The 26,133-nt window shown below is 52.3% G+C and overlaps 3 protein-coding genes across 5 annotated transcripts; all 3 read right to left on the bottom strand.

Moving 5' to 3' along the window:
- Positions 1-256: 256 nt before the first annotated feature.
- Positions 257-3,034, bottom strand: LOC144088734 (cytochrome P450 2K1-like). The gene is made up of 9 exons (XM_077619358.1): positions 2,633-3,034; positions 2,361-2,523; positions 2,051-2,200; positions 1,808-1,968; positions 1,557-1,736; positions 1,260-1,401; positions 1,003-1,187; positions 789-930; positions 257-613 (listed from the first exon to the last, which is right to left on the bottom strand). Exons 1-9 carry the CDS (start codon positions 2,852-2,854, stop codon positions 426-428), a joined length of 1,533 nt encoding a protein of 510 aa, XP_077475484.1. The 5' UTR covers positions 2,855-3,034; the 3' UTR covers positions 257-425.
- A 435-nt stretch (positions 3,035-3,469) lies between these two features.
- On the bottom strand, positions 3,470-17,834 carry abca3b (ATP-binding cassette, sub-family A (ABC1), member 3b). Of its 2 annotated transcripts, none has more exons than XM_077619355.1 (31): positions 17,558-17,834; positions 16,724-16,805; positions 15,142-15,388; positions 13,568-13,695; positions 13,287-13,452; positions 12,881-13,140; positions 12,694-12,810; positions 12,500-12,620; positions 12,228-12,401; positions 11,942-12,123; positions 11,715-11,861; positions 10,922-11,051; positions 10,687-10,841; positions 10,471-10,626; positions 10,134-10,344; positions 9,830-9,980; positions 9,628-9,726; positions 9,358-9,556; positions 8,963-9,269; positions 8,619-8,892; positions 8,323-8,527; positions 8,019-8,238; positions 7,781-7,939; positions 7,469-7,641; positions 7,238-7,381; positions 6,839-7,033; positions 6,439-6,626; positions 6,180-6,350; positions 5,844-6,052; positions 5,694-5,767; positions 3,470-4,981 (listed from the first exon to the last, which is right to left on the bottom strand). In XM_077619355.1, exons 2-31 carry the CDS (start codon positions 16,775-16,777, stop codon positions 4,850-4,852), a joined length of 5,148 nt encoding a protein of 1,715 aa, XP_077475481.1. In that variant the 5' UTR covers positions 16,778-16,805; positions 17,558-17,834; the 3' UTR covers positions 3,470-4,849. The 2 variants fall into 2 exon arrangements, with proteins under 2 accessions (XP_077475481.1, XP_077475483.1); XM_077619357.1 differs by lacking the exon at positions 17,558-17,834 and adding an exon at positions 16,988-17,271.
- A 137-nt stretch (positions 17,835-17,971) lies between these two features.
- ccnf (cyclin F) lies at positions 17,972-25,621 on the bottom strand. Of its 2 annotated transcripts, XM_077618030.1 has the most exons (18): positions 25,338-25,621; positions 24,421-24,572; positions 24,240-24,346; positions 24,085-24,152; positions 23,584-23,780; positions 23,253-23,306; positions 23,025-23,129; positions 22,490-22,567; positions 22,235-22,392; positions 22,004-22,168; positions 21,801-21,924; positions 21,201-21,381; positions 20,977-21,064; positions 20,259-20,358; positions 20,067-20,200; positions 19,785-19,945; positions 19,271-19,650; positions 17,972-18,556 (listed from the first exon to the last, which is right to left on the bottom strand). In XM_077618030.1, exons 1-17 carry the CDS (start codon positions 25,348-25,350, stop codon positions 19,301-19,303), a joined length of 2,235 nt encoding a protein of 744 aa, XP_077474156.1. In that variant the 5' UTR covers positions 25,351-25,621; the 3' UTR covers positions 17,972-18,556; positions 19,271-19,300. The 2 variants fall into 2 exon arrangements, with proteins under 2 accessions (XP_077474156.1, XP_077474155.1); XM_077618029.1 differs by having other exon boundaries at positions 17,972-19,650.
- Positions 25,622-26,133: the final 512 nt, after the last annotated feature.

Below are 26,133 nucleotides of genomic sequence, written 5' to 3'. Positions count from 1 at the left end.
CCCTATTCGCAAACGCACCACAGCGCCACTCGTGGCTCATGCCGGGATTACAGGAGTTCCGGTAAAGTTGAATTTGAACTTGTTTGCGCAACTCGCAGTCGCACGGGATTGAACCAGATTGTCCTGTTAATATCATTGCACAAAGTTAAAATTCAACCTAGAATCTCTTGCATTGCCGTCTAGGGGGCGCTAGTCATTTAAATAGTGCTTCTTCTCCTTTAGCTCAGCAGCTGTCCAAACCTGTCAACATGTTGAATTCAATGTAGGAAACGTTTTTTATTATCTATATATTTTTTGCAATATCCTTATGCCTCTGGATTATTTTGTTGTTTGTAGACTTTAGCTCAATCAATGCCATGGAACGATTTTAGACATCAAATCCATTTTTACGTTCACACACACCTCAAAACAATTTGAATGGCGCGTCAAGGGCGAGCGACGGCGCACAAGCGGTGAGGCGACGGGTTGAGGGTGAGGCCCACCAGCGGCTTCAGGTCCAGCTCTTCCTCGGACGTTCCCGGCGGAGGAGTGAAACGGAAACGCTGGATGAGGGTGGTGAAGAATAGGAAGACCTCCATTCGGGCCAGACCCTCGCCGAGACAGACCCTGCGACCTGCAACGACCGGAAAAGAACGGAATGTCCGAGGAAGCACGTCGACAACCGTTTTCCACGTTGACTGCCTTGGACGCCGCTAGACGTCAAGTCGTTTCGACCACGAGTGTCCAATGAACATTGTGGGATGCTTCTGCTACATTTTGGATTTTGTCAATTGTACTAGGAGTCGTACCCGCAGAGAAAGGCAGAAAGGCGTCCCTCTTGGCAAAGTTGCCCTGCTCGTCCAGGAAGTGGGAGGGGTCGAAGGTGTAGGGTGCGGCCCATTGGCTCTCGTCGTAAAGGGCAGAAGAAAGCAGGGGAATCACCACGGTGCCCTGCAATCGGCGTCCGACGGGTCAAAAGCGGCGGTGGAGGTCAGACGTAATGCTCTCGGGACGGATTCCAACCTTTTGGATAAAGTAGTTCCGGAAGGTGACGTCCCGGGTGGTCTGGTGAAGGATGGCCATGGGAACGATGTTGGCAAAGCGCTGCACCTCGTGGATGGCGGCGTTGGTGTACGGCAGGTCCTTGCGGTCGTCCACGTCCACGGGGCGGCTCCCCACCACGCGGTTCAGCTCCTCGTGGATGCGCTCTACCCGTGGGCCCGCGTGGCCGCCACGTCCTTTATCTCACGGGGGGTTCACGGCGACGGCTCTCCGCTTACCTTGGATTCGGGGATATTTGGCCAGCAGCAGCAAGCCCCACTGCAGCGTGGTGGAGGTGGTGTCGGTGCCGGCCGCAAACAGGTTGGCCACCACGTACTTCATGTTCTCCTCGCTGAAGTGGCTCTTCTCCAGGCCCGCTTCCTACGGGACCGAGAAGGCCTTCAGCTGCCAGAAACATTTTTTTAAAAGCGCTCCCAAAAAGCACAATCTTTTAAAAAAATACACTATTCTAACTTTTAAAGAGACTTTGCGTTCTTGGCCGGATAGCAAATACGGACATGGTGGCGCAGGCCAACCTGTTCTTTTTGCTGGCGAACCAAGAAGCAGTCCACCAGCCCCGTGCACATTTCAGGGTCCAGCTTTTCCTTGCGTTGACGCAGAAGCTCTTGAATGTCTTCCATGTTCTGGTCTCGGCTGCTGAGCACCAGGCGCCGTTTTTGCAGCCAGCCAAACAACCTGGGGAACATGTTGTAAAGCTGCCGGGGGGGGGGGTCAGGAAGGGGGCGTCTTTGGAGGGCGGGGCCAGGCCAGTCAGGCGCTCGCTCACCTGGATCTGAACGGAACCCGCCGCGCGGATGTTTTCGTTGGCGCGTTTGACCATGGTCACGAAGCGGGGATCGGCGTAGTCGAAGCGCTCGCCGTACACGATGGAGCAGATGATGTTGGATGCGGCCCGGCTGAGCGCCGACGTCGTTTCGAAGGGCCGACCTGAGGGCGGACGGCCATTGGGCTTGGCGTACAATTTGCAGGGTCCGCGGAGACGCCAACGACGGCGCTCGCGCTCTCTCACCTTGGTGAGCCTCCAAAACAGGAAGGAGGTAGCGGCACTCCTCCAGGATTTTGTCTTGCGCCAGTCGTTTGCCCATGCCAAAGTCGCGCAGGGTGCCCAGGGCGAAACGCCGCAATTCCTTCCACGAGTCCCCGTTGGCGAACAGAATGCCTGCAAATTAGACAACCACAGCGATACCTTTATTTGGAAAAATAGGGATCATTATCTGCGTATAATCCAAACAAGTGCAACGCATTCATTGAGTGGAAAATACGACAATTTCGACTATTTTCATCAGAGTTTGAATGAGAAAAATCTTTCAAATTCCTACCGTGACCGCCACTCATTTCCTCAAAGATGGGGTTGATGTGGCGGTCGCCAAAGTCTTGGGCGTGGCCCACCAGGGCCTCTTTGATGGCCTGGTACCCGGCCAGGACCACCACTTTCCTGGTGCCCAGGTAGACGGTGAAGACGGAGCCGTACTGCCGGGACAGCTGCCGGTGGGAGGAGTTAAAAAAAGAGGGAAGGCCGGCTCATTGATTGACCCGAGGTCAAGAGTAACGACGCCGACGGATCGAGCGGAAGGCTCCGCCTTTTATTGACCTGGGACAGGGCTCGGTCCAGCCACTTGAGATCCAGCTGCAGCAGGTTGCCAAGCAGCGGCAAGGGCCGGGGCCCCGGGGGATCCTTCCCGCCGCCACCGCCGTTGCCGTTGCCGCCGCCTTCCCGGCGAGAGACCAAGAGGAGGAAGAAGAGTGCCACCGCGCAGGCCAGCGGCGCCGTGACGCCCCACGCCGTGGCGGTCGATGCGTGGTGGCCTTCCATGGTCGAAGGGGAGGACACCTCCACGCCTCGGCTTGTCTTCCTCTTTTTATACGGCTCCCTCGGCCACGCCCACCGGGGCGGCTTTGGCGGGAGAGGAGGTGGAGGGGGAAGGAACCTGAAGGCCTCTCCACAAAGCAATCGGAAGCTCTCACAAAGAATGTTGAAACGGCTTCTTGTCAGTCGCTCAGCGTTAAGTGCGACCTTTGTTTTTATCAGGTTACAAATACCGTATTTCCTGGACTAGAAGTCTTATGTTTGTTTCTTTTTTTCCCTCTCTGACCCCAGGTAACTTGTTGTTTTTTAGATTAGATTAGATTAGAACTTGATTTCATCCCGTATTCGGGAAATTTCCTTGCTTGCAATAGCAAGACAGTAGCAAGCAGACACAGAAGACATTGTAGACCTAGGTAAAAAAAATAGGCTATAGTTATCTGGAAAACTTACATTAGCAGCTGCCCGTTTAGCCCATTGTCCTCCATTGTTACGTTAACGTGTTTGTTTTCCGGGTTTCAGATCTTCGGATTCTAGGGAAGCTTTCAAGAAACTCTAATAATAATGACGATTGGAAAAAAGTTAGCATATTTTCAACGGAGAGAAAAGCCTCTTTTTGCTCCCTTTTGCACAGAGCGCCATTTTAATGCAAAAAGGAAGACGACAGCACGTACACAGGCCGGCCGGTTGAGTACAGTTCAAATCATATCAATATCAATATAGTCCCTTAATGAGTTCATGTACAGCAGTGCCACCTTCTTTCAACAAGCACACAATTTTCATTCAAGTCGTACGCGGACGCCACCACGTGTGCAAAATACACTTGAGGAAACAAAAAAAACGTTTAAAAATGAGTGGTTAAGTGATCTTTTGGCGGAATGTCGGAGGTTTTCTGCAAAAGCATCTCATGCGGCCCATTTTTTTCTTTTTTGCTGGCTAAATATACATTCAAGCGCAGATGACGGCGAACGGCGGCGACAAGACCGCGCGCGGTGTCACGATCCCTTCGCCGATGAGGAATGGGAATATTAAAAGTGCAAAGAAGGCTTCGAGAATCGGCGTCGGCGACGACGACGACAACTCGTCTGGACGAGCTGAGCTACGGGGGTGTCCAAACCGGGGCTCGCACAAGAGAATAGCATGGGATAAGAGGCTTGAGTTGGGACAAATTGCCGGCAATGAATTAGCCGTTAAAACTGAACTTCATTTAAAATCCCCATCACTTGATCTGTTTAAAAAATAAAAAGTATTTGCATTGTTGTATTTTTCTGAAAGCCGGGACACCCCTGAGCTAGGCTACGCTAAAACACATTTGACATTTGCGGCGCAAAAACTCTCCATTTGCTCGCGCCGCCGTCGCGGTCGGGTGGAGTCAACCAAACGGATCGACGTTTCGGGAACCGCTACCGACGCCGGCGCCCGCTCCCGACGGCCGCCATTGACGGCGGGCGACCGGTTACGAGAGCAAGTCGGGCTTGCATAACAAAGTGCAAAAAGGCTGTGCACTCTGACTTACTTCTCCGCACATATCACATGATTTTTGTCCTTTTTTTTTTTGCACCTGACAACCACTGGGGGCGTGGACAAAAAGGCAATAATAATAAAAAAAAACAAGCAAAAAACAAACAAGAAGAAATAACCCTCGCTATTTAGATAAGGCTTGAAGGTGTGCGACAATCATTAACTTATGAAACGGTCATTCATTCATTCATTCACCCTTCACCCAAAAGGTGCTTTAAAACATAATCAGGTCTTAAAATAAGATATTTAAGTCATGACACCGATACCCACAAAGGCGATTGGACGCAATTTTCAACAACGATGACTTCGTTGCCTTTGACCTCATTAAAAAAAAAAAAAAAAAAAAACGGAATAAAATTCCGTTACGCAAGAGCGGTGCGCTGAGTACAGGCGGACCGGTCGCAGTGGGGGAAAGGACGGATAGGTGAAGGGAAGGGAAGGCAAGGGGAGGCGAGGGGAGAGTTTTGGGAGGGAGGGAGGGGCTTACTTCCTGGCCCTTTCCGTGCAGTGTTGGAACTGAGCAAAGCTGAGGAAAACCTGCTCCAGTGAAATTTGGCTAACGCAGTAGTCTTCGATGGCGTACTTCTCTTTGGCGGCCTCCAGGGTGCCAAACACCTAGCCAAAAAAACAAACAAAAAAAAGAGCAAAAAGACAAAAATTAGCCATCTGAACCAGTGCCAGGGTAGTACATATGCTATACAGCAGGGGTCGGGAACCTTTTTGACGGAGAGAGCCATAAACAATTCATATTTTCAAATTATGTTATTCCTTGAGAGCCATTCTCAGAATTGAAAAGTAAAATTACATGAAAATGGCTGATCTTTTTGTCCTTTCACCACTTTTAAGTATAAAAAGTCTCGGAATTATTTTGACAACATTTTTATGACGTTGCTAATAAATCGGTATCAATGACATCATGCATGCAGAAGTGTAATAAAAAACAAAATTATGATTAAAGTGGTGCTAGAGGTAGTGGCAACGCCACAATGATGCTCTTGTTAGTGCGTTCGGGACTCCGCTCTCTCACCATTCATTTTCATATTTTACCTCACAGGTTAGCGGAGAGCCATATGGACCCATGGAAAGAGCCACATATGGCTCCCGAGCCGTTTTCATCCATGGAAAGAGCCACATTTGGCTCCCGAGCCATATGCACCCATGGAAAGAGCCACATATGGCTCCCGAGCCATATGCACCCATGGAAAGAGCCACATATGGCTCCCGAGCCATAGGTTCCCTACCCCTGGTATATAGGCTATGAATGTATCCCGATTGGGACAGAACATTTTGATGGCGCCTTCCCGATGTGGGCATGGACGGACTCTACCTGAGCCCAGGTGAGCGTCCTGTCCGTCAAATGGTAGTGGACCATTCCTTGGTGCTCGTCCTTCAGTTGACTTCCTGTAAGCCGGTGACAAAAAGGCCTATCAAGTCACGGGAGGGAAGCAAGTAAGGAAGTAAGTCAAGTCTGTCCAACCTGGGAAGGTGCTTTGGACAAATTCTTTGAAGAGGCGGAGGCGCCCGTCCCCGCCCTCGCCCTCGCCGTCGGCGTCGGCGTGCACTTTAGCCAGCAGGGTGTAGCCGCTGCCGAACTTGCTCTTCAGGTGCTGCGGGCTCCCCAAGCACTTGAACTGGCCGTTGACCATCACCGCCAGTCGCGTGCACAGCGCCTCGCATTCTTCCATGCTGGGCGGGGTCAAAAATAACCAGATCCAATCAAGAGCGTGGAAACCATACGAATGGGCGGCAAAAACTAGCCGCTAACGACGGTCCGCCCGGGTCGTCCCCCAGGTCTTAGCTCCCTCTCACTCACCTGTGCGACGTGATGACGACGGCCTTGCCGGACTCACGCGTGCGCGTGATGGCGTCCCACAACAGCCTCCGGGCCACGGGATCCATCCCCGTGGAGGGCTCGTCCAGGAAGATGACCGGAGGTCCGCCGATGAGCGCGGCGCCGGCGCTCAGTTTGCGCTTGTTGCCGCCGCTGTACGTGAGGGGGAGGTCACGGTAGGACAGCGCTCGAAACGGGTCCGTGGCATTTTCGGCGGCCGGCAACCGGCCGGCTCGCTCACCTGTAGCTGCGCACCAGCTTGTCGGCGTGGGGCTCCAGGAGCAGCGACCTCAGCACGTTTTCCACGCAGCCCGACACGTACTTCTCGGGGATTCCGCGCAGCCTGGCGTACATGCTCAGGGTCTCCCTGCCCGTCATGTGCTCCAGCACGGCGTCGAACTGAGGACAGTAGCCGATGCGCTGCTGCACCTGTCGGACCGCACCGTCGATAACCCGTGAGCTCAAATGCCGAATCGGCCGAGACAGACCGCCACCAAAATCTTCCCGTGGAATGCAGTCTACGTTATCTTAGCCGATGAGATAACATTGACAGTTTGGAGCCCCGCCATTGGCCGGCCCGCCGGCCATTCCGTGCCACTTTTGAAGCCTTCCCCGTCCCGCTTTTGCCCGGACTCACTCACCTTCTTGATGTCTCTCAAGATGCTGTAGCCGTCAATGTAGGCGTCGCCGGAGGTGACGCTCTCGTCGCCGGTCAGCATCTTGAAGGTGGTGGTCTTCCCGGCGCCGTTGAAGCCCAGCAGGCCGAAACACTCTCCTTTGCCCACGGCCAGGGAGAGGCGGTCCACGGCCACCAGCGCTTGGCCGCCGCCGTACACCTGACGTCCGCAAAAAACGAAAAAAAATGACTTTGTCAACACAAAAGAATCGTCAAGTCACACGATGACGACGATCCGTCCGTCATGGCGCGTCTGGATGACTCGGAAATGTATTGCGGAGGGAAAAAAAAGAGCATCCCAATGGTTTGTCTTGCCCAATTTGAACCCCACGCTAACCGCTAAGGGCTAACGGCGGCAGGCGACCTTGCTGAGCTCTTGCAGAACGAGCGGGCTCCCGACCATGGACTCCACCACGGGATGGCACTCCAGGATCCGCTTGCGTTCGTCCGCCACGTCTCTGTCCTCCGGCGGCGGTGGCGGCGGCGCCGGGTCTCCTAGGAAAGAAAACTAACAGACAAGGGGAGATCACCATGCGTCCCCTCCCGGCCCGGCCCGGCCCGACCCGGCCGGCCCTTCTCCGTCGGCGAGCCGTACCCGTTTGGGCCTCCGGCAGAGCGAGGCCAGGACTCGCCGGAGCGAGCGGACGCACTGCAGCTCGATGACGAAGAGCAGCGTGAGAAAAATGAGGCCTTGCGCGGAAAGGGCCACCAAGAAGCGGCCCACGCCGGGCTCCGACATGGAGAAGTAGTTGCTCTGGTATGTGATATCTAACGAGGACCAGGAGAAAAACAACGCACGCTTGTGGTGGTGGCTTCCCATTGAAAATAACAACACACTCGACAGCTTGAATTGCTTGGGTTGTGAAGACCAAAGCCCGACGGTCCAAAACCCCGGCCCATAACTTACTAAGGATCTTGCAGATGACCATCGTTTCTGGGTTGGCTGTGCAAAAGGTGATGAACTCGTAGTTCTGGTAGAACTGAGAGAAGGACATTCCCAGACAATAGTTTGGAAAGATCAGGAAGACCTTGTCCAGCAAGTGGGACAGGTCCTGCAATTTCAACTCTGGAGAAAAAGGACAAGTCGTCGTCGTGGTCATTTTTAGTTTTTTTTTTGGCTTGGCTTGGCCCGCCTTCTCTCTCACCCGGAATGGACATGATGGTGACGGCCAGGAAGGTGGCGGTGCCGGAGATGACGTTGAAGATGGTCAGCCGGGTGTACGCGGTGGCGGCCGACGAGAAGAGGAAGCTGAGCAGGTACATGAGCGGCACCACCGCCCAGCCGTACAGCAGGAGCATCAGGAGAACGTCCACCAGGCGGCCCTCCTCCACGAAGGCCTCCACGCCGAAGGCCCCGAACACCACCTGGCCGAGGAACACGGACGGAGGGACGGGCGTCAGCGCCGGGGCGGCCGGGCTTCGGGTGGGCCATCGGGCTGTCCCACTCACCAACATGAGGAGGCACGGCAAAAGGAAGTTGACCAGGTCCCAGAGCAGCGCCGAGAACCAGAAGTTGGACAGGTAGACGCCGCTGACCATCTGCACGTGCTTGGACTTGAGGGCCGACTCGGTGACCAGCAGCAGCGCGAAGGTGCTGGACAGCGAGGCCATTCCGTACATCAGGTTGATGGCGATGACGAAGCCCGTCTTTCCCCTGCGCCAAAAAAGAAGAGACGCACAATTCATTCCGCCGCCGCCGTCTGCTCGCTCGTCCCGAACCGAACCGAGGGCTTCGATTGGCGCACTCTGTGAGCTGGCTCCGGGCGGCTTCCGACAGGTTGCGCGGGAGCGGGTGGTTGGCCACCCGGATGGACGCCTCGGGCCCGGCCAGGAGTCGGAACAGGGCGTTGTCCACCAGCGCGAGCGCCGTGGCGGCCGTGTGGTAGCCCTCGTTGTTGAAGTACGCCGTGGCCTCGACAAAGTGGTCGCCGCGTCCGCGGAAGGCGGCGCCCACCACGCAGCGCTCGTTGAAGACACCGCCCTCCTCCTCCGCTCGTGCCAAGACGTAGTCGCCGAGATCTGGGGGCGGGCGGACGAGGGTCGATGGCGAGTCGGGTGGTCCGACGCCACGCCGCGGCTCCAAACTCACCGCTGACGTTGAGCGGCCGGCCGTCCTGCGCCGGCAGCTGCGAGGCGTAAGCGGCGGCCAGCTCCGAGGCCGGGCCGCCCGTCCCCGGGGGGAGGCCCACCGGGACCCGGGTGGGGCCGTAGCGGGCCAGCTCCAGTCCCAGCCGCGGCGCCTTCTTGTGGTCGGGCAGGGTGCGCGCCACCACCAGGGCCAACAGGGTGAAAACCAAAGGGATGAGGAACTGGGCCATTATCACCTTCCAGTTTCTCCAGCTGTAGAGCGCCCTCTTCAGGAACATGGCGTAAAACTGCTGCAGGTGGAGTCTCGCCTGGCCGAGGAGAGCGAGCGTCCCGTCGGGTCAGGAGGCAGCGGACGGAATGGACCGTCGGGCGGCCACCCGTCGGGCGTGGCCTCACCCCCGTGTTGAGCTTGATGTTGGAACAGTCCTCGGAGATGAGCGTGCCGCTGTCGGTGAAGTCGGTGACGTCGGTCATGCCGCTCAGGCTGCTGGCGTCGTCCGTGGTCCAGTCGTGCGAGCGCCGTTCGTGTTGGTACTGCAGGGCGGGCAGCTGGATGGCTTGGATGTCCAAACTGGAGTCCACCAATTTGCCCACTCTGAATGACGGAAAAGCATTTTCAGGAAACGCCGCCAGGCGGCGAAAACGAGGGCCCGCGGTGACACCGACCTGAGGAAGACCTCCTCCATGGTGGTGACGGACGCCCCGTAGCTGGCGATGCCCAACTCCTCCCTGTTCATCTCCAGCTCGGCAAAGAGCAGCTCGAACCTGACGGAGGGAAAACGCAAGTCGGGACGCCGCGTGACCGACGCGAACGGCGCCACGTGACGTGTCGGCGTATTCTGTGGCGGGATGGAAAAGAGCGCCGGACCTGCTGGTGCTTTCCTTGGGTAGAATGTAGGAGAGCTCCGCCCCCGCGCTGCTCTCCAGCGTGGCGTTGGGGACGTAGAGGTGAACCAGGCGGCCGATCTCCGACACGTTACACAGGGCTTCCTTCACGATCACCATGTGGTAGCCGGCTCCTGGCGGCAACGCACACGTCCTTATTTTATCGGAGTATCTCCTTTAGTCCCGCCCGTAACATGGGCCCAATGTCCAAAGTCGGTCGTTTTCTTCACTCGGAGTGACGAGAGCGTCGGATTAGAAGAGGGGGAAAAAAGTCTGCGGGTGCTCACCGTATTTGTTCTTGAGAAAAAGCGGCGAGCCGCAGCACTGCAGCTCGCCGCCGGCCATGATGGCGATGCGGTCGCCCAGCAGGTCGGCCTCGTCCATGAAGTGCGTGGTCAGCAGGATGGTGCGTCCGCTCTTCTCGCCCTGGAGGAGGTCCCAGGTGGCGCGCCGGGCCGACGGGTCCATGCCGGACGTGGGTTCGTCCAACATCACCACCTGCCGTCGGGAGGAAGGGCGTTCGGGGGTGGAGCCAGGTTTAGGGAGGGGCCCCGCGGCCCCGCGGCCCCGCGGCCCCGCGACCCCGCGACCCCGCGACCCCGCGACCCCGCAGACCCCCCGCACCTTGGAGTCGCCGATGAGGGCGATGCCGATGGAGAGCTTGCGCTTCATGCCGCCCGACAGCGTTTTGGAGCGGGCGTTCCGCTTGTCTTCCAGACGGAGGACGCTCACCATCCGCTCCACCTCGTCTTCGATCTTGGCTTTGGAGAAGCCTTTCAACTGAAAGGCAAAGATGGCGGCTCACTGTGGAGCGGCCCCCTCACGGCCACGAGCGACTACCTGGGCGTAGAAAAGGAGGTGCTCTTTGACGGTCAGGTTATCGAAGAGAACGTCGTGTTGGGGACAGAGACCCAGGCTGCGGCGGACCAGGGCCGTGTCCCGGCAGATGTCGTAGCCGTTGATGTAGGCCCTCCCGCCGGTGGGGGGGAACAGACCTGCCCGGCCGGACCGAGGAAAAGCCGGTCAGTAGCGGTCGGCACCGGCCCCGGCTCCGGGACGTCCTTCGGGTCGTCACCTGTCAACATGGAGAGCGTGGTGGTCTTGCCGGCGCCGTTGTGTCCCAGCAGAACGGTGATCTGGCCCTCGAACATGTTGAGCGTCAGGTCCCGCACGGCTTGGCGGCTTTTCTTGCCCGTGCCGAACTCCTGTGGTGGTGACAAATTCAACGTTTGGGACGACCGCTTTCTTCTCACGGTATGTGGTGCTTGTATGAAAAAAAAGCGTCTGGACCACTAAAATGGTGGACTACGAGCTGCGTGTGTGTCGTATTGTCAGAAACTACGAGTTAGTTATGCCAAACACATACCTGTCAACCTCTGCCGATAATTGCCCTTATAAATGATTATGATTCCCCTTACAACCCCCCAAAAAACCTTACAAACACCGTACGAGTCATACAGTGTTTGTAAGGTTTTTGGGGGGTTTGTAAGGGGAATCATAATCATTTATAAGGGCAGTTATCGGCAGAGGTTGACAGGTATGTTAAGTAGCTAGCTAGTGTTGATGCCGATCGGCAGGCCACAATCCATCGGGTGTATTGACAAAAAAAACTATATATCCCAGCAGTCACTGTGCAGTACTTTATCTACGGGAAAAGAGTAGAGTCTGGGGCTGCTTGGCGTAGTTGTCCTATCGACGGATTTATTTGATTTTATCGTGATAACAATTTTAGTATTGGTCCATATATAAAGCGCACTGGATTATAAAGCGCCCTGTCTATTTTGGAGAAAATTTCAGACTTTTATGTGGGCCTTATAGTCGTGAAAATACGGTAAAAGCATTTTGGCCGCATTTAGCGACGGGCTCACCTTGACCAGATGCTTGATCTTGATCCCGGAGACCAGGCCTTGGGGCTCCTCCTCCACGAATTCTCCTTTCAGAGCTTTTTCGGCGTCCTCCTCGTCCTCCTTTTCGCCCGGCGGGGCCACGCGGGGGACGCCGCGCCAGTAGGAGGGCTGCGGCGGGAAAAAGGCCCCGTCTGGCTCGGCGTGCGCCCCCTTGCCAAAAAGCGGATCCCATCCCGAGGGCCACGTACCAGCAGGAAGAAGTAGGAGGGCAGCGGCACGCCGTACTCTCCCGGGAAAACGGCCTCCACGTAGAAGGCCACCAGGCCGTAGAGGAAGGCGTCCAAGAGCAGCAGGCCCATCACCTGGGCCAAGGAGAAGTCGTCGTCCACCGTCACCGAGTCGAAGACGTTGGACCACCGAACGCCCGTGCCTGCGTGGGATGGAGGCATTTTTACGTGGATTGGTGCACTTTCTTTGAAAGGTGATCGTCCGTCCGTCCGTCCGTCCGTCAGTTTGTCCGTCCTCGCGACCCACCTTTGCCTTCGAACATCCCGAGAAGCTGCGCTCCCATGGCCATGGCCACGTTGGAGATGAGGCAGGCCGACACCTTCTGCCCGTGGCTGAGGAGGTCGTAGCGGGGCCACAGGAACAAGTAGGGCAGGTAGCTGAGGAAATAGGCGAAGCCGCCCGCCGCCGCCGCCACGTTGGCTGAGGACGGGGAACAGACGTGAGGACCCCCACCTCGGCGGTGGCGCCACCACGGGGGCGAGGCTCCTCGGACGGAAAAGAAACGCCTGCGCTCTCACCTCGCGAGAAGAAGGAGCTGATCATGAAGCTGAAGTTGACGGTGGCCACCGCGAAGGTGAGGAGAAAGACAAAGACCAGCGTGGGGTCGCTGGAACTCAGGACGGCTCCGTTTGGGCTGACCTGCCGGCGAGCGGACGCCGGTGAGCGGGCGCCGCCGGTGAGCCGGGCCTTCGCCGGTGGGATTTGCACTCACCCGGACGCAGAGGAGCAGCGTGACGAAAAAGACGGAGACGGCGAGAAAGAGGAAGAAGGAGAGGAACCAAGCCGTCCAGTGGAGCCAGTTGCTGAGCCCCATCATCCTCATGTATTCCTGAAAAAGGAGAAGAAGGTGAGGAGGCGAGGAGGAGGAGGAGGAGGCCACGCCCACCAGCCACACCCACCTTGAGCTTACGCTCCTTCTCCTGCACCACGGCTCGCACGATGTTGAGGGAGGTGTAGGTGAAGCTGAGCACCAGCAGCAGGGGCAGCTGGTTCTGGATGGCCAGGATGAAGACGTCGTACAGGAAGGGCGGGTAGGGGAAGCGCGACAGCAGCACTCGGCTCCGGCTCAGGAGGCGCTCGGCGCCGCTGCTGTTGTGACTCCGCATGATGGCTCGGTCCACCGCGTGCTGCACCGCCAAAAAGCCCTCTCGGTAGTAACCTGGCCGTAGCAAAAGTCAAAGCAAAATGGACACGGGCATATTTTGGGCGAGTGGCGAGTGGGCGGTGCCATGGCAACTGGGCCCTGGGCGCTCGCCCAAAGCGTCTCCCAGTGAAAACCATCCCATCTAATTTGGCGGCGCTCACCGGGCGTCCCGCCATCGGCGTAGTACTGTTCGCGGGGCCCGGGCAGCTGGAAAAGCGGGTAGAGGCTGATGGTGTGCCAGTCCAGGTCGCTGTTGGGGTCCAGCTCCGTCCGCTCTTTGTCGGGCGCGTTGCGAGGGCTGAAGCTGAAGCGCAAGTGGTAGCTGACCTGCCACAAAGATACAGACAGACAGATCTTCCTCCATAAAACGGGCTGATCGAGCGGGACGGAAGGATTTGAAGCGGGCCCAGGCGCCTTGGACGGGAGGTTGGACGCTTCCTACCTGAAGGGGCAACGGTTGGTCAGGCCCACAACAGGGCTCCTGGAAGACCACGGCGGCCAGGAGCTTGCCGGACAACGGGTCCTTCCTCACAAAGTCCTCCAGCTGCGTCTCCGACTCGAAGCCGCGCACTGAATGGAAAAAAAGAAATGATGAGAACCAACGACGAAATCCTTCGCCGGCCGGCACGGCTCGTAAAACTAAGCGGGAGGCCGGCCTCCATGAGGTCCAAAGGGTCTGGCGACAGGCCCAGCGAGCAAAAAAATGCGCAAAAAAAACATTTAGAAATAATGTTTGGATTCCGTTAGGTTGATTTTGGATGCCTTCTCGTTGCATAGCGATCACTTCCTGTCGATTTGGGGTCGCCGAGAGGGGAATAGAAAGCCAGTTCAAATGAATGGAAAATGACCCGTCGTCACCTTCAAATGAACGGGACGTGAGCCGTGATTGACAAAGAGCCCATCGCCCATCCAAAGCCTTTTGGGAAACCAAGTGTGGGCAAAGGTCGCCAAGGTGGATGGGCTTTCTTTTTCTATTGACTCACGTTGGACGAGAGGAATTTGCCACGGGCTTATCGTGCGCACGTGCAGCAATGCGAGGCGCCCGCCATTCAGCAAAGACGCTTGGAAAAAGTGCTTTAGCCTGAGACCAATACCAAAATGTTCATTTTTTTTGGGCCATCTGAGGCCACTTTTGGACTTTGCCACCAAAGTAAAACGGCTACTTATTACATCGACAATCCATCCTTCTCTTTTCACGTTTTTTTTAAATGATGCTTTTTAAATGTTTCATTTCAAGACCATGCAAGTAGTAACAAACTTTCTTTCTCGCCGGTGCAAGTGGTGGCAAGTTCCAAATCAGATTGGACATTTCACAAGGTGGCGCAATAAAGGCATGACCCAAAAAATAAGCATCTAAGAAGATACACAAGCGACGGTTTGAACTAATGCCAGACAATTGTAAGATAAGATGACAAAGACGCTTGGCAATTGCTTGTTCATATTGTATCATTTTTTGTAAGTATAGAAACATCGTAATCATAGAAAACTTGACAACGATTCATCAGACTTTGTCAAAGTTTGGTCGTTGTCATGGAGACTTGCCACTAATGAATCAGACTTTGCCCAGAGTTTGGTCGTTGTCATAGAAACTATACTATATCCTGCAGTCTGCTAATAAACCTATTTCCTTTAAATGGATCTCACTCTTTCTTAACCTGCTCCTGAAGCTGTTTTTACAGACCTATCACATTTAAGGCACGCTCGTGGCGGCCCGCGTCGGGTGGAAAAGATGTCACGGTTGGGTGGGGAGGTGTCGGCTAATTGTTCGTAGCGCCAAAAGCCAGTTGTAAAACGAGAGCGGGGGTGCGCTTTCCAGAGGAACCGGTATGGCTTCTTGTGACCACACCTACTATTATCTCAAAGCGTGGCCACTTTTAGCAGTGGAGAAAAACAAGCTATTCTTAGCAGGAAAAGTTGGATTTTTGCAGGGGAACTATGTTCCAACTTTTCGGCACAACGTTTCCGGAAAGGAATAGAGCCGTGCTAAAAAGTGGATGCCACTCCAGCGCCACCCACCTGAGGGCAGGGCCAGGTTGAGGCGCACGTCCTCCGCCACCCATCGCACGGCGGTGGAGTTGGCGGGCACGTAGGCCAGCTGCAGGCGGCGCAGGAAATATCGCGGCAAGAAGTCCGGCGACAAACTGGGGTAGACGGTGGCGTTGGGGAAGTCCTTGAAGGGCACCTTCTGCCGCAAAGCGATCAGGATGCCGGAGAACAGCAGCGGCAAGATGATCTCCGCCAGCGTCACCAGGATTTGACGTTTCTGCGGAGGCAAGCGGAGCCGTCAGCGGAGATGCGGTCCCGACCGCGTGGAATTTGGATGTTGCGTGGGTTTTCTCCGGGGACAAAAACATCCATGCTAGGCTAATTTAGCACTCCAAATTGTCCCTCGGTGTGGTTAGTTGTCCTCGTCTCCTCGTGCCCTGCCATTGGCTAGCCACCGACTTAGGGTGTCCCCTAGGGTGAACTGGAAAATAAGCTCCTGCACCCCCCCCCCTCCCGCCACCTGAAAGCACATCCCTTCTCATTTTGGTGTTTGGAGAAAGGGGAGAATTGTGTGGACCCAGCTGTACATTACCTGTCCATTTTTTGTTATAATTTTCTTTGTAATCACCAGTGAAAAGAGAGAACAAAAGCAAATATCATTTTTGGGGGGAAAAAAATGTATCGTCTGTAATGGAAAGGCTCTGAAAGTACTTTGGTGAAGGCCGTAATTGCTTTCTTGTGATGAGCGGACACAACGACTCCTCAGTCAAACAAAGTTAATGTATTCATGTGATGCTACTTGGGATCAATGTTAATTCCCCTTCTTTGGACCCGTCCAAATTTCACATGACCTACATCTTTTTGGCTTCCTTTAACATCCCTCGTATTTATTTTAACGGGCCAGCAGTGAGTGGTTCCGGATGCCCGGAAGGCGCTCACTTCAGGTCGCTGGCGCTGGCGGAACCGATATCTCCGGCCTGGCGCCACCGCCGCGCATTTGGAGAGAAGGCCAGCCCGTTGTCTGCTAATATTATTAGTATTAGCAAAGCAGATGGGGCGCTTAAACATGCAACCCGAGTTTGTCGAGCAACCCAGATTGGCTTTTTTCTCTCCTTCCCACGGGGAGTTGGAGATCCAATTTGAAGTCGCGACAATAAGGCAAATTCGCCCCTTGTCGTATAAATGTCGGATTGTGCAAACGGGAGCTGATATTGGAGGGCGACCATTCAGAGTTAAGCAAAGATTGGCACGCAAACAGCAGTTTTGGGGGGGTGCAAATTCCTTCTTTACATGGGAGTCAAAAGAATCTACAGCCGAGGTAGATTAGGATATATTTGTCTTTTATGATTAGGAGTTGTGTGGCTGCGTTTGGAATGATGGCCTGTAAAAATCTCTGAATAAAACTAGTAGAAGATGTGAACTATAAATGGAGAAAACAGTGACCGGTTAGCATTTTCAACACAACTCGATCTCCAGTTACAAAAAAAGGCATGCATTATTTTGTTGTTATTTCCATTACAATGTGTGTGATGGATGAATTTGGCTGAAAGTACAATTTGCAGGAGCGTTTACGTCCTTAGGGACTTGAAAACATCACCTTTCTTAAACTTACCTGGTGAAGGTAGTTTTTCCATATCAAGAGCCCAAACTGCCGCGCAATAGCCATAATCGATAATTTATTGCCACCAGTCAGGCTAGGAAAAAGAGGAAAAAAGTAACGATTAATGAATGACATAGCACGGGTTTCGCCCCATTAAACGCGAGGTAAGAAAACCATATTCAAAATAGCATGCAGGTTTGCCATGTCAGTTTCGGTTTCAGAAAATCAAAAGCGATAAATCAAAGCCTTTAAAGAAAAAAAAAAGAAGTCATTTACCTTCATTGTCCTGTTTGATTTAAACAATACCCGCTCACTTAAATAAAAACCATATATTGTTTGCAAGTTGCGTGCTTTTTTAAAACTAGAATTCTAAAAATAATGAAATTCTCAAGAAGTGAACGTTTCCTTGTTGCCATTAGACCCGCCTTCGACCTCCAATTGGTCCACTACGGCTTGGCTGCAACCCTGATTGGACAACAAACCACCCTTCTTTAACGTTTACGAATCAACGAACCCCTTAACACCACCATATAAATATCTAATAAATATCCGCTTTGTTCGGGTGTTCGAGGAAATAAGAGTAAGGCCTTTGAGGGCATACAATTTCCTGGTCCCCGCCTTCTGTCGTCTCTGATTGGCACAGCGCGGCTTTAAATGCCTTTGATTGGCCCCCACGCCTGCTAGTCAATTCCCCAGTCTTCCTGATAAAAGATGGGAGTTGAGGGTAAACGTGAATAAATTCACCGAATTACGTAGCGTCTCGCGGATATATGTCCATTCGGCTCGTAAACACACATGTCTCTACCTTCAAAATATACCGTATTTTGGAATAAAATGTAACATTACCCCGACGTCGTTGTTTCGGCAGGTGTTCGGCGCAAGGTGGTTGTCCCTTTTCCTCTGTTGTCGTCTTAAATAGCGGAGCATAAAACCATCCGTGGGGGCTTTAATCCTCTCTTTTTCCTCATGTCCGGAGCTCCGGCGACAGCATTCGCATGGGCATTTCCCCCGGGACGCCTTCCGAGGCTGCTGCTACTAGGGAGGGGATGACGGCGCACTACTAGCTCACGGATACATCGTGAAATTACAGCCGAATAGTCAACAAAAACGTACCACGTGATCGTCGCTGGAAGCAAGGTCACGTGACCGCTTGGTTACGCTTCACAGCAGGACGTACGATTGCACAAGATTAAATGTCGATCACTGATAACGTCACGATATTAAAGTATTTGTTTTAGATCAAGTCCAAGTAACAAATCATGAACATTGACAAGTTTATTTGAAAACAAACAAACAAACATACAAAAAGGCATACAAGTGTACTGTATGGTAGAAAAAAAATGCCACCTAGTGTGAAATGACCAACTTTGCACATTTTCAAGTAGCATCGAGTGACATTTGTTCAACTTTTACACACAAGAACATGTGTGTGTATATATATCAAAGAAAAACACCACAGGCAAGAACCATTTGAACTACTGACAGATTTCAAAAGAACATTTGAAAATTCAGTCTGCCAGCCAGCATTTTCTCAGTCTGACAACCAGGCTAAATGTTAAATCTGCAAACCAGATTATTATCAAATTTAAGAGTTTGAAAGCTAACGCGTCATGACTCACCCATGGAATAACGGTGAAACATAAATAACATTTCAATGCATCCGTTTAGTAGTGCGCTTCTACTATGACTCAAGTGCACTCAGAATTCACAGTTATTTGTTTTTCCTTTTACAAACAGAAAATGGTAACGGAGTACTTTTGGCACGCAGCGTACTTCTTCAGTGGTTCGGCAAATACAAGATGCGCTCGTTGTAGCAACAGTGCATTTGAAGGAAACGGACAAAACCTAGAAAAATAATACAAGATGGGCTTTACACAGAGCCCGCAACACACCAATGAGGTTATTGGATTCAGACAAAATGGTCCTGAGGATAGCTGGTGGTTCAAGAAAACAAACCCAGATGTTTGTTCTGCTTTATGTAAACAAACAAAATGTTTATCCAAAAATGTACTCTGACAATCAGCACTTAAAGGGAAGGCACAGCAGGTTAACTCATTGATGAGTTAGTACCATCCTTGGGTTTTACTTTGGGTTCGAGCCCCCTCCCACTATTTACTGCACTCTCAATAGCTAAATAAATCTGTTTTAAATTTGTATTTAATTTCTTGACTTAAATATTGTAGATCATGTCAATAAGTGTTTCTATTGGTTTTCCCTTTTTACCAATAATCCATCATTTGATACGGAACAGTCCACAAATTCTTATTCCCAAAGCAAATCCTTTTTATCCCTTGCCTGACTGACTTGGGTCCAAACTGGGATGGTTTGGCTTTTTGCCACGGACTAAAAGACCCGTCTACACGATGACGCACGACTGACAAAAGAGGCCAGGTCAACTTGTGTCACTTGAATGCAGAACGTTGAACGCCAAAAAAAAAAAACGCAGTTGAGCTCCTATTCCAAGTTCGAGCGGTCAAACCCAAAACATTTTCGGTCCCTCCAGAAACATCAAGCCGTCACTCCTTCCCTTTTCCCCGGCGGTGTCGTCGTGTGCTTTACCTTGGCCTTTAGGGAGGATATCGACATCACCTACAGAAGGCGAGCGGGCGGATGGCCTCCCGTCCCCGGCTCGCCCACGCCGTGCGCCGCCGAGTTCTTTCGCTTCACCTGCTTGGCGGCGTGGCCCAGTGTCCTGTGCACGGTGAGCAGAAGGCAGATATCCGGCGAGGGAAGAGCTTGGCCGTCCGCGGAAGCGAGAGGGCACGAGATTCCGGAAGACGAGGAGGAACTGGCGCTCTGCACCGACGAGTATCCCGAACTGTGGACGCCCCGTTTTCCGGGACGCGGGACCCGTCGTTCCCCCTCGGGCCGGCCCGAGGCGTCTCGGTCTCGAGGAGAGTCCGTCGCGCCGGCGTCCGATGGGACGGATATGGTGGAATCTGTCAAGAAGGAGAGCGCGTGAAATGTCTCACTGGATATTCATTCATCTCCTGCAACCCTTTTTGTTTGAAAGCAACGATGCAAGAGGTTTTGAAGCCATTTAGGATTTGGACTCAATCTCCATCTTTCTCACCCTTGCTCTCGTCGCGATTGGTCTCGTAGCCAGAGGAGATGGAATCCAGCCTCCAGTCCCGGATTTCCAACAGCAGCATGCCCTCCTCCTGATTGGACAGCTCCGCGGTGGGAGTGGTCACCCGGCCGCCCCCGTCGACCCGTGGGGCGTCGTCGCGCCTCCTTGGGAGTAGACGGAAGCTTTGGATGAGCGGCGGGAACCGACGCTCCGCTCCGGACGCCCGCCGTCCCCTCGGTGCGGGATCGGACGTCCATCCGTCCGTCCTTTTCCCCCCCAAATGACCTTTTACTGGTGCCGGCAGGCGAGGCGAGGAAGACGTGGATCTCCGTGGGTTGGGCGGTGGGGCTGAGGGGCTCGGCCTGAGGTTCCACTTCAGGGATCTCCAGGATGTGACACAGCTCCTTGTAACCCATGGCCTTGGAAAGTAGGGACTTTCAAGCCTTGGCGGATAAACCAGCGAGGAAAAACACCTACCTTCTCCGTGCTGATGCTCTGGTAGACGTCATCTTCGAAACGCTGCTTGACGCCGGTCAGAGACACGTGCCTGTAATCGATGGGCGTGTCTTGGCTGAAACTGGAAAAACAAGTTGGAGAAAAACAATTAACTGTGAAATGAGCATTTGGCCACCTCTATATGGTCTTTAGGTTAATAGCTTGATGCTTTTTCATCGGTATAGCCTGGTTGAGAGAGCTTACCGACCAATCAATGTCATTACTTACTAAAGGGAATTACATTGATTAGTCAACAAGCGAATTTGGTCAAATTTGAGTAACCCAAAAAGAAAAAGGAGTTTGATTTGGTGATACAATAGCTAGCCCAAATGTTAAAGCAACACTCTAGGTAAGGTTATTCGCCCCTCCCGCTCAAATTGGAATACACGCCAAGCGCAATCAATGGCCGCTAACGAGTTAACAAGAGGGGTGGAATCAACACGCGTTGCTAACGGAGCCCAGTCGACTAAATTTGAATAAATCACGCGTGATTAGCGAAGGGTGCATTTAACCTGGTGCGGTATATTACCAATTTGAAATGTAGCTCCAAATAGCCACAGTCACTAGAACGGTGCCCTTAAAAGGTAAAGTGCCTTTCAATGAGTAAAAAAAAAAATCACCCAGATAGTGGATCGGGATTGGTGAAAATAGCACGGGCGTGAGACACGGCTTCGGGATTGGCGGGCCCAGGGCGGCTTACCACTTGACGTGAAGTAGCACAACAAGCTGGCACAGGTCTCGCTTGGAGAAGCCCGTGTAGTCCGTCAGGTGGCTGGGCCATACGGGAGCTGGAGGGAAAGGGCAGCAACGACAACCGTTAAAAAGGTGATAGGAAACGCTACGGCAGAGCCTCACGTTTTATTGTATATAGTATTATCTGTGTTGGGCGGTGCCAAGTGAATTGACCCCCGCCGAGATTGTTACCGTAGTGATGCATGGCTCTGGTGAGCAGCAGGACGGCGCACGCCAGCTTGGCGGGGGGTGGCGCGGCCAGCGCCGAGTACAGCAGGGACAGCTCGCAGATGTAGCCGAAGAGGTGAACGCTCCGACCCTCCAGGGGCACCAGGGATAGCAGCACCTCGCCGTAGTCCAGCAGTGTCGGGGTCTGGGGGGAAGGAAGGAAGGAACCCGCCTGCTCAAATCAACTCATCTCTTTAGACTATTAGCTGCACGGAAAGCAATTGGGTTTTTCTCTTGAGAAGGACCCAGGGGGGGGAAAAAACTCATTTCTGCATTCATTTTATAACCAGACCATGCAAGATGTTACATCTGTCAATTTATTATTACCTTAGAATAGACAGGTTTATGTTTTTTTGTCCTGTCCTTGTTTGGAAATGTGAAGAAACAACTTATTTCTTCTTTTTAGTACATGTGTAGAACTGACAAATAAAGCTATTTCGTTTTTTCTTTGGGGTAGGGTGCTTTTTTACCTTATGCGTATATCAGTATTTCTAGAACAGTTTGGGTATTTTTTTTTAAATAAAAAAAAATGACTCATCGGCCTCCAAAGTAGGGCACACTCACCCTGATTTTTCCCTGCAGCACAGAAACCACCTCCCCCATCATCCGCACCAGGTCCTCGTACTTGTAGGTGTTGTCCGTCAGCCACACGGCTTCTCTTATCGTCAAAATATCCTTACTGATGTAGCTACAAAGAAGACAAGACTTGTCAATTTGGTTGACTTTAAGAAGCAAAACAAAAATAAAAACCTGGAAAAGGGTCTCACCGCGTGCAAACCACCATGCAGGCGATCCCCAGCAGCTGGAGACAAACTTTGGGGACGGAGCGCAGCGCCAGGTAGCGGTTCACGCAGCCCACCGTCACGTGCAGCGCCAGGCTGGAGAAATCCTTCATGGTGGTCACCTCCACCAACCAGTCCACCAGAATGTATCTGCACGGTAGAGCACGTGAGGGAGGGCCCGGCGTGGGAAGGGGAACCTTCCGGCGCCACAAATACCTCATGGTGTCCTTCATGCCCCGCCTCAGGATATGTCCGTGGGTGCCGCCGCGCTCCGCCTGCCGAGAACCGCTGAAAAATTGCGACACCAAACCGGCGCAGGCTTTGGGGTCCAGACCCAGCGGGTTGCCGGCGGTGCAAACTTTGGCTAGGGACAGCTGCGGAGACACGGGCGGGTTGTCCGGGGATTGTTTCATGTGGCCGCTAGATGGTAAAAGTGCCGCGTGAAGCGAATGACGTGCAGTGGACACACACCTGCGCCTCCCAGGACCCCCTGGCGGCGTAGTCTCTCAGGGTTCGAACACACTGGAGGTACCTGCCTGGATCTGACATCTGGGGAAAGACCCAAAAAAATACAAAATAAAACAAAATGACATACCGTATTTTCACGACTATTCAATGCATCGTACTTTTAGCCTCAGTGTCAATAACGAGTGCTATTTCTGTATTTTACACACACAAAGGACGCACCGTTCTTTTAGACGCAGCCAGGCATGGCATATATATATTATTTATGGATGAATATCGAACCGTAATAGCTAGTGTTGATGCCGATCACCAGGCCACAATCCATTGGGTGTATTGACAACAAAAAACTATATATCCCAGCAGTCATTGCGCAGTACTTTATCTACGGGAAAATAGTAGTCAGGGGCTGCTTGCCGTAGTTGTCCTATCGACTGATTTATTTTATCGTGATAACAATTTTAGTATTGGTCCATATATAAAGCGCACTGGATTATAAGGCGCCCTGTCGAATGAATCGATTTAGTGAAAATGTTCCACTCACGGCAGTTTTGCGGGAGTGCTCCCATAAGAGATAGGAGCTCTGCAAACAGCCGCAACGCGAAGCCTCTTCCAACATGGATATGGCTTCCCGGTGTTTGTCCTCCCCCTATGGATGGGAAAAAGTCCGCGTTTTCATCAGGGATACTGATCTAATCAGTTACTTTGTCATGCAATTGGAGGGCAAATAGAAACGAGGGAAAAGCGGATAAGCTCAGAGCCTTTTACTCACGTCAAATAGCTGTAATACTCTAGCCAAGCAGTGCAACAAGGGAGCTTTCTTCTCCTGTGGAAAGAAAAATGGTCAAATCAAAACAAAAAAGGTCCCAGTAGACTCACGGGATACTTGACGGGATTAAAAATGGATGCCGAGTGAGCAAAGTCAGCCGCGAAAGCATCGGCGAGAACTAGAACACTGATTATTGTGGGGATTTTTTTTCTGCAAAGCAACGTCACAAAAATTCACGTTTCCGATTTTGCCCCTCCCATTCATTTCCAATGGCAAAAACAAAACAAAAAAGTACAGAAAGCGAGAGCAGGGCGAGGACGCCCGGCAAACCTACCTTGTCCCGCCGGCACTCGGCCCTGAGGTGTTCGAAGACCACCGCCTTGCAGCAGCTGCCGTTGGGCGACCACGGCGGACGGATGAAGAGCCAGGCGAAGGGGTCGGCGGCGGGCGAGCGCAGGCTCTCGGCCAGTCCCAGGAAGCGCGAGGCGTTGCGGCCGCACACGTCCGCTTGGCCCTCGTCGCTCAGCAGCGCTGTTCGGGGAGAGAGCGGGACGCCATCTTAATCTCTTTAAGCGCAATGCACATTTCTCCAGAAAATGCTCTGCTGTCTTTTGTCGGCATTCCGTCCGTGATTGATGTTGTCCATCATTTTTGGCCCCGAGGCATGGTAGAACTCCAATTTTTTAAAAGGCTAATTTCACTACGGTGCGTCCTTTGTGTGTTTAAAATACAGAAATAGCACTCGTTACTGACACTGCGGCTAAAAATACGATGCGCCATATAGTCGTGAAAATACAGTATATTATTAAGTAGAAGAGAAAACCCATTTACTCACGTCCTTCGTTGTACAAATAAGCAATCCCTAACTTGACGGCCGCTTCGAAATTCCCTTTTTCTGCAGCTCTGTGAAAGAAATTTCACATATGAGGAAGGAAAACACACACAGAGGCACAAACATGTCAACTCATTTGGACTCCTGTCCTTCTTTACCTTTCAAACAACCATAAATTTTTAGGGGACGGCCAAGTGTCTCGGAAGCTGGCCCGGGCCCAAACAGTGGCGTGGTTGTCAACAATGTCACGTAGCTGCGAATGAACCTGCAGCAGAGAGATAGTTTGGTTGGGTGGCCGGCAACGGGGCGCGCCGGCCCCGGACGCCGATGACGACTCACCGCCCTGACGGACAGCAGGTCCTCGGCGGACAGACAACGAAGGACACAGAGGAGAACCTCTTGGGGAAGACTCAGCAAGGTGATTGTGGACGTGCACGGGCGGACCCTCTTCCGGACCAGAACAGAGTAGCATTTTGGGCAACGGCAGTGGACTGCGCACACAAACGGGAGTTAGTGCCATAAAACTTTGGCAAACAACACAGCAATGCGTATTAAGCTACATCTCTCAAGCCCAACAGGTTATCTGCCAAGTATCGATATCTCGTTTTAAAATATGTCACTTTTAGAAAGGTATAAAGACCGTACTTTTCCATGGGTTGATTCGCCGCTTGCCAGTCAACAGGAATTGGACAACTAGTCTTGTCATTGGCAGTCAATGAACACTCAATATCAGCTAAAAGTTGGTGTTTCATTGTTTTTTTTTGACTTTTTTATTTTGGTGGCAGGAGGGCAGACTATTTTCGCATTTTATTGCCATTTTCTGCCCCCTAACCCAGTCACACGACACATTTGAAAACTGTCTTTTCAAGCAATAAGCAGTTTTGTTTTCACCTTTAAAAGTATTTAAAAATGTATATTACAGAGCGTCGAATGAGTTTAACTCAACAAGTCAAACCAAGTGAGCGCCCAAATTTCCCTCCCGTGGCTGTCCTTGGAGATTTTAAAATTAGCGTGATTATGAGAGTTTCACGCACTCGACGTATAGTTTTACACTACAGCGCATACGTCCAGTAGAGACATGTTTTAATTAAATACGTCGGTCGAACGTGCGATAATATTCGCAATTTAGCTTACCAGGTCGAGCTAACGGTTGCTAACTCTGTCAAAGAAGCTGTCTTCTAGTTTAAATCTATACAAGTAATAGCTGACACAGTTTCCAACCTATATTTGATATTTTATGGAGGGAAATGACTTACCATCGGTTTTCATTGCAGAAGTACTCAATGTCGAGTATCTTGAATCTTCACACCGGCTACACGACAGCAATCAGGCAGCGATTTGTTGCTCACGACGACGTCAAATAAGAAGATATTTGAACACACACACCCCGAAAGACAATTTGTGGTGAAATTATAGCTCCGAGTCCAAGTTAGAACAACACAAATAACTTGTGTTAGAAATTGTTGGCCAAATTCAAATCCCAGCGTGAGTCCTCCCTAATTAGTCAGGCCCCAAAACTCTCTGAAGCACCGCCTGCGTGGAGAGTTTAAACACGGCATCTTCCCCGATTGGCTGTGTCTAGAGCGCCCGGGGTTGGCTAACGCCCTTAAAAGTACTCCTATTGGTCGGATTTGTATAAACTGCAAAACACCACGACGCGACTGGATAGCGTCATTACAATTCGAAGTACGCGCTCGCCGAGGAGGAAATGCTATTGGTTGATCTGACTTAGGGGAACGCCTACTGATAAACAACCTGGTTCGGTAGGACTGTGGGAGACATAGCTCCGCGAATAGAGTACGATTTAAAGGTACAGCATTTAAAGCGATACACACACGCGCAAACCATCGGCTATCTATGGTCAAACTGCCTTAGCTCAAATGTTTTTTTTTTTACTTTTAAACTTGACCAAGTAGTCGAGAAAGCAAGAAAGCAAGAAAGCATGTTAAAATTATGAGAACTCAATATGTCCAAGTAATACACAAAAAGTTGTCTACTTTAGTAGAAAAAAACGGAGTTTTGATCATGTGTCATAACAAAAAAAATGGCTCC

The sequence above is a fragment of the Stigmatopora argus genome, chromosome 14 (assembly GCF_051989625.1).
Source record: "Stigmatopora argus isolate UIUO_Sarg chromosome 14, RoL_Sarg_1.0, whole genome shotgun sequence".
Classification (NCBI taxonomy): domain Eukaryota; kingdom Metazoa; phylum Chordata; class Actinopteri; order Syngnathiformes; family Syngnathidae; genus Stigmatopora; species Stigmatopora argus.
This window is presented reverse-complemented; position numbering and strand designations above follow the sequence as displayed.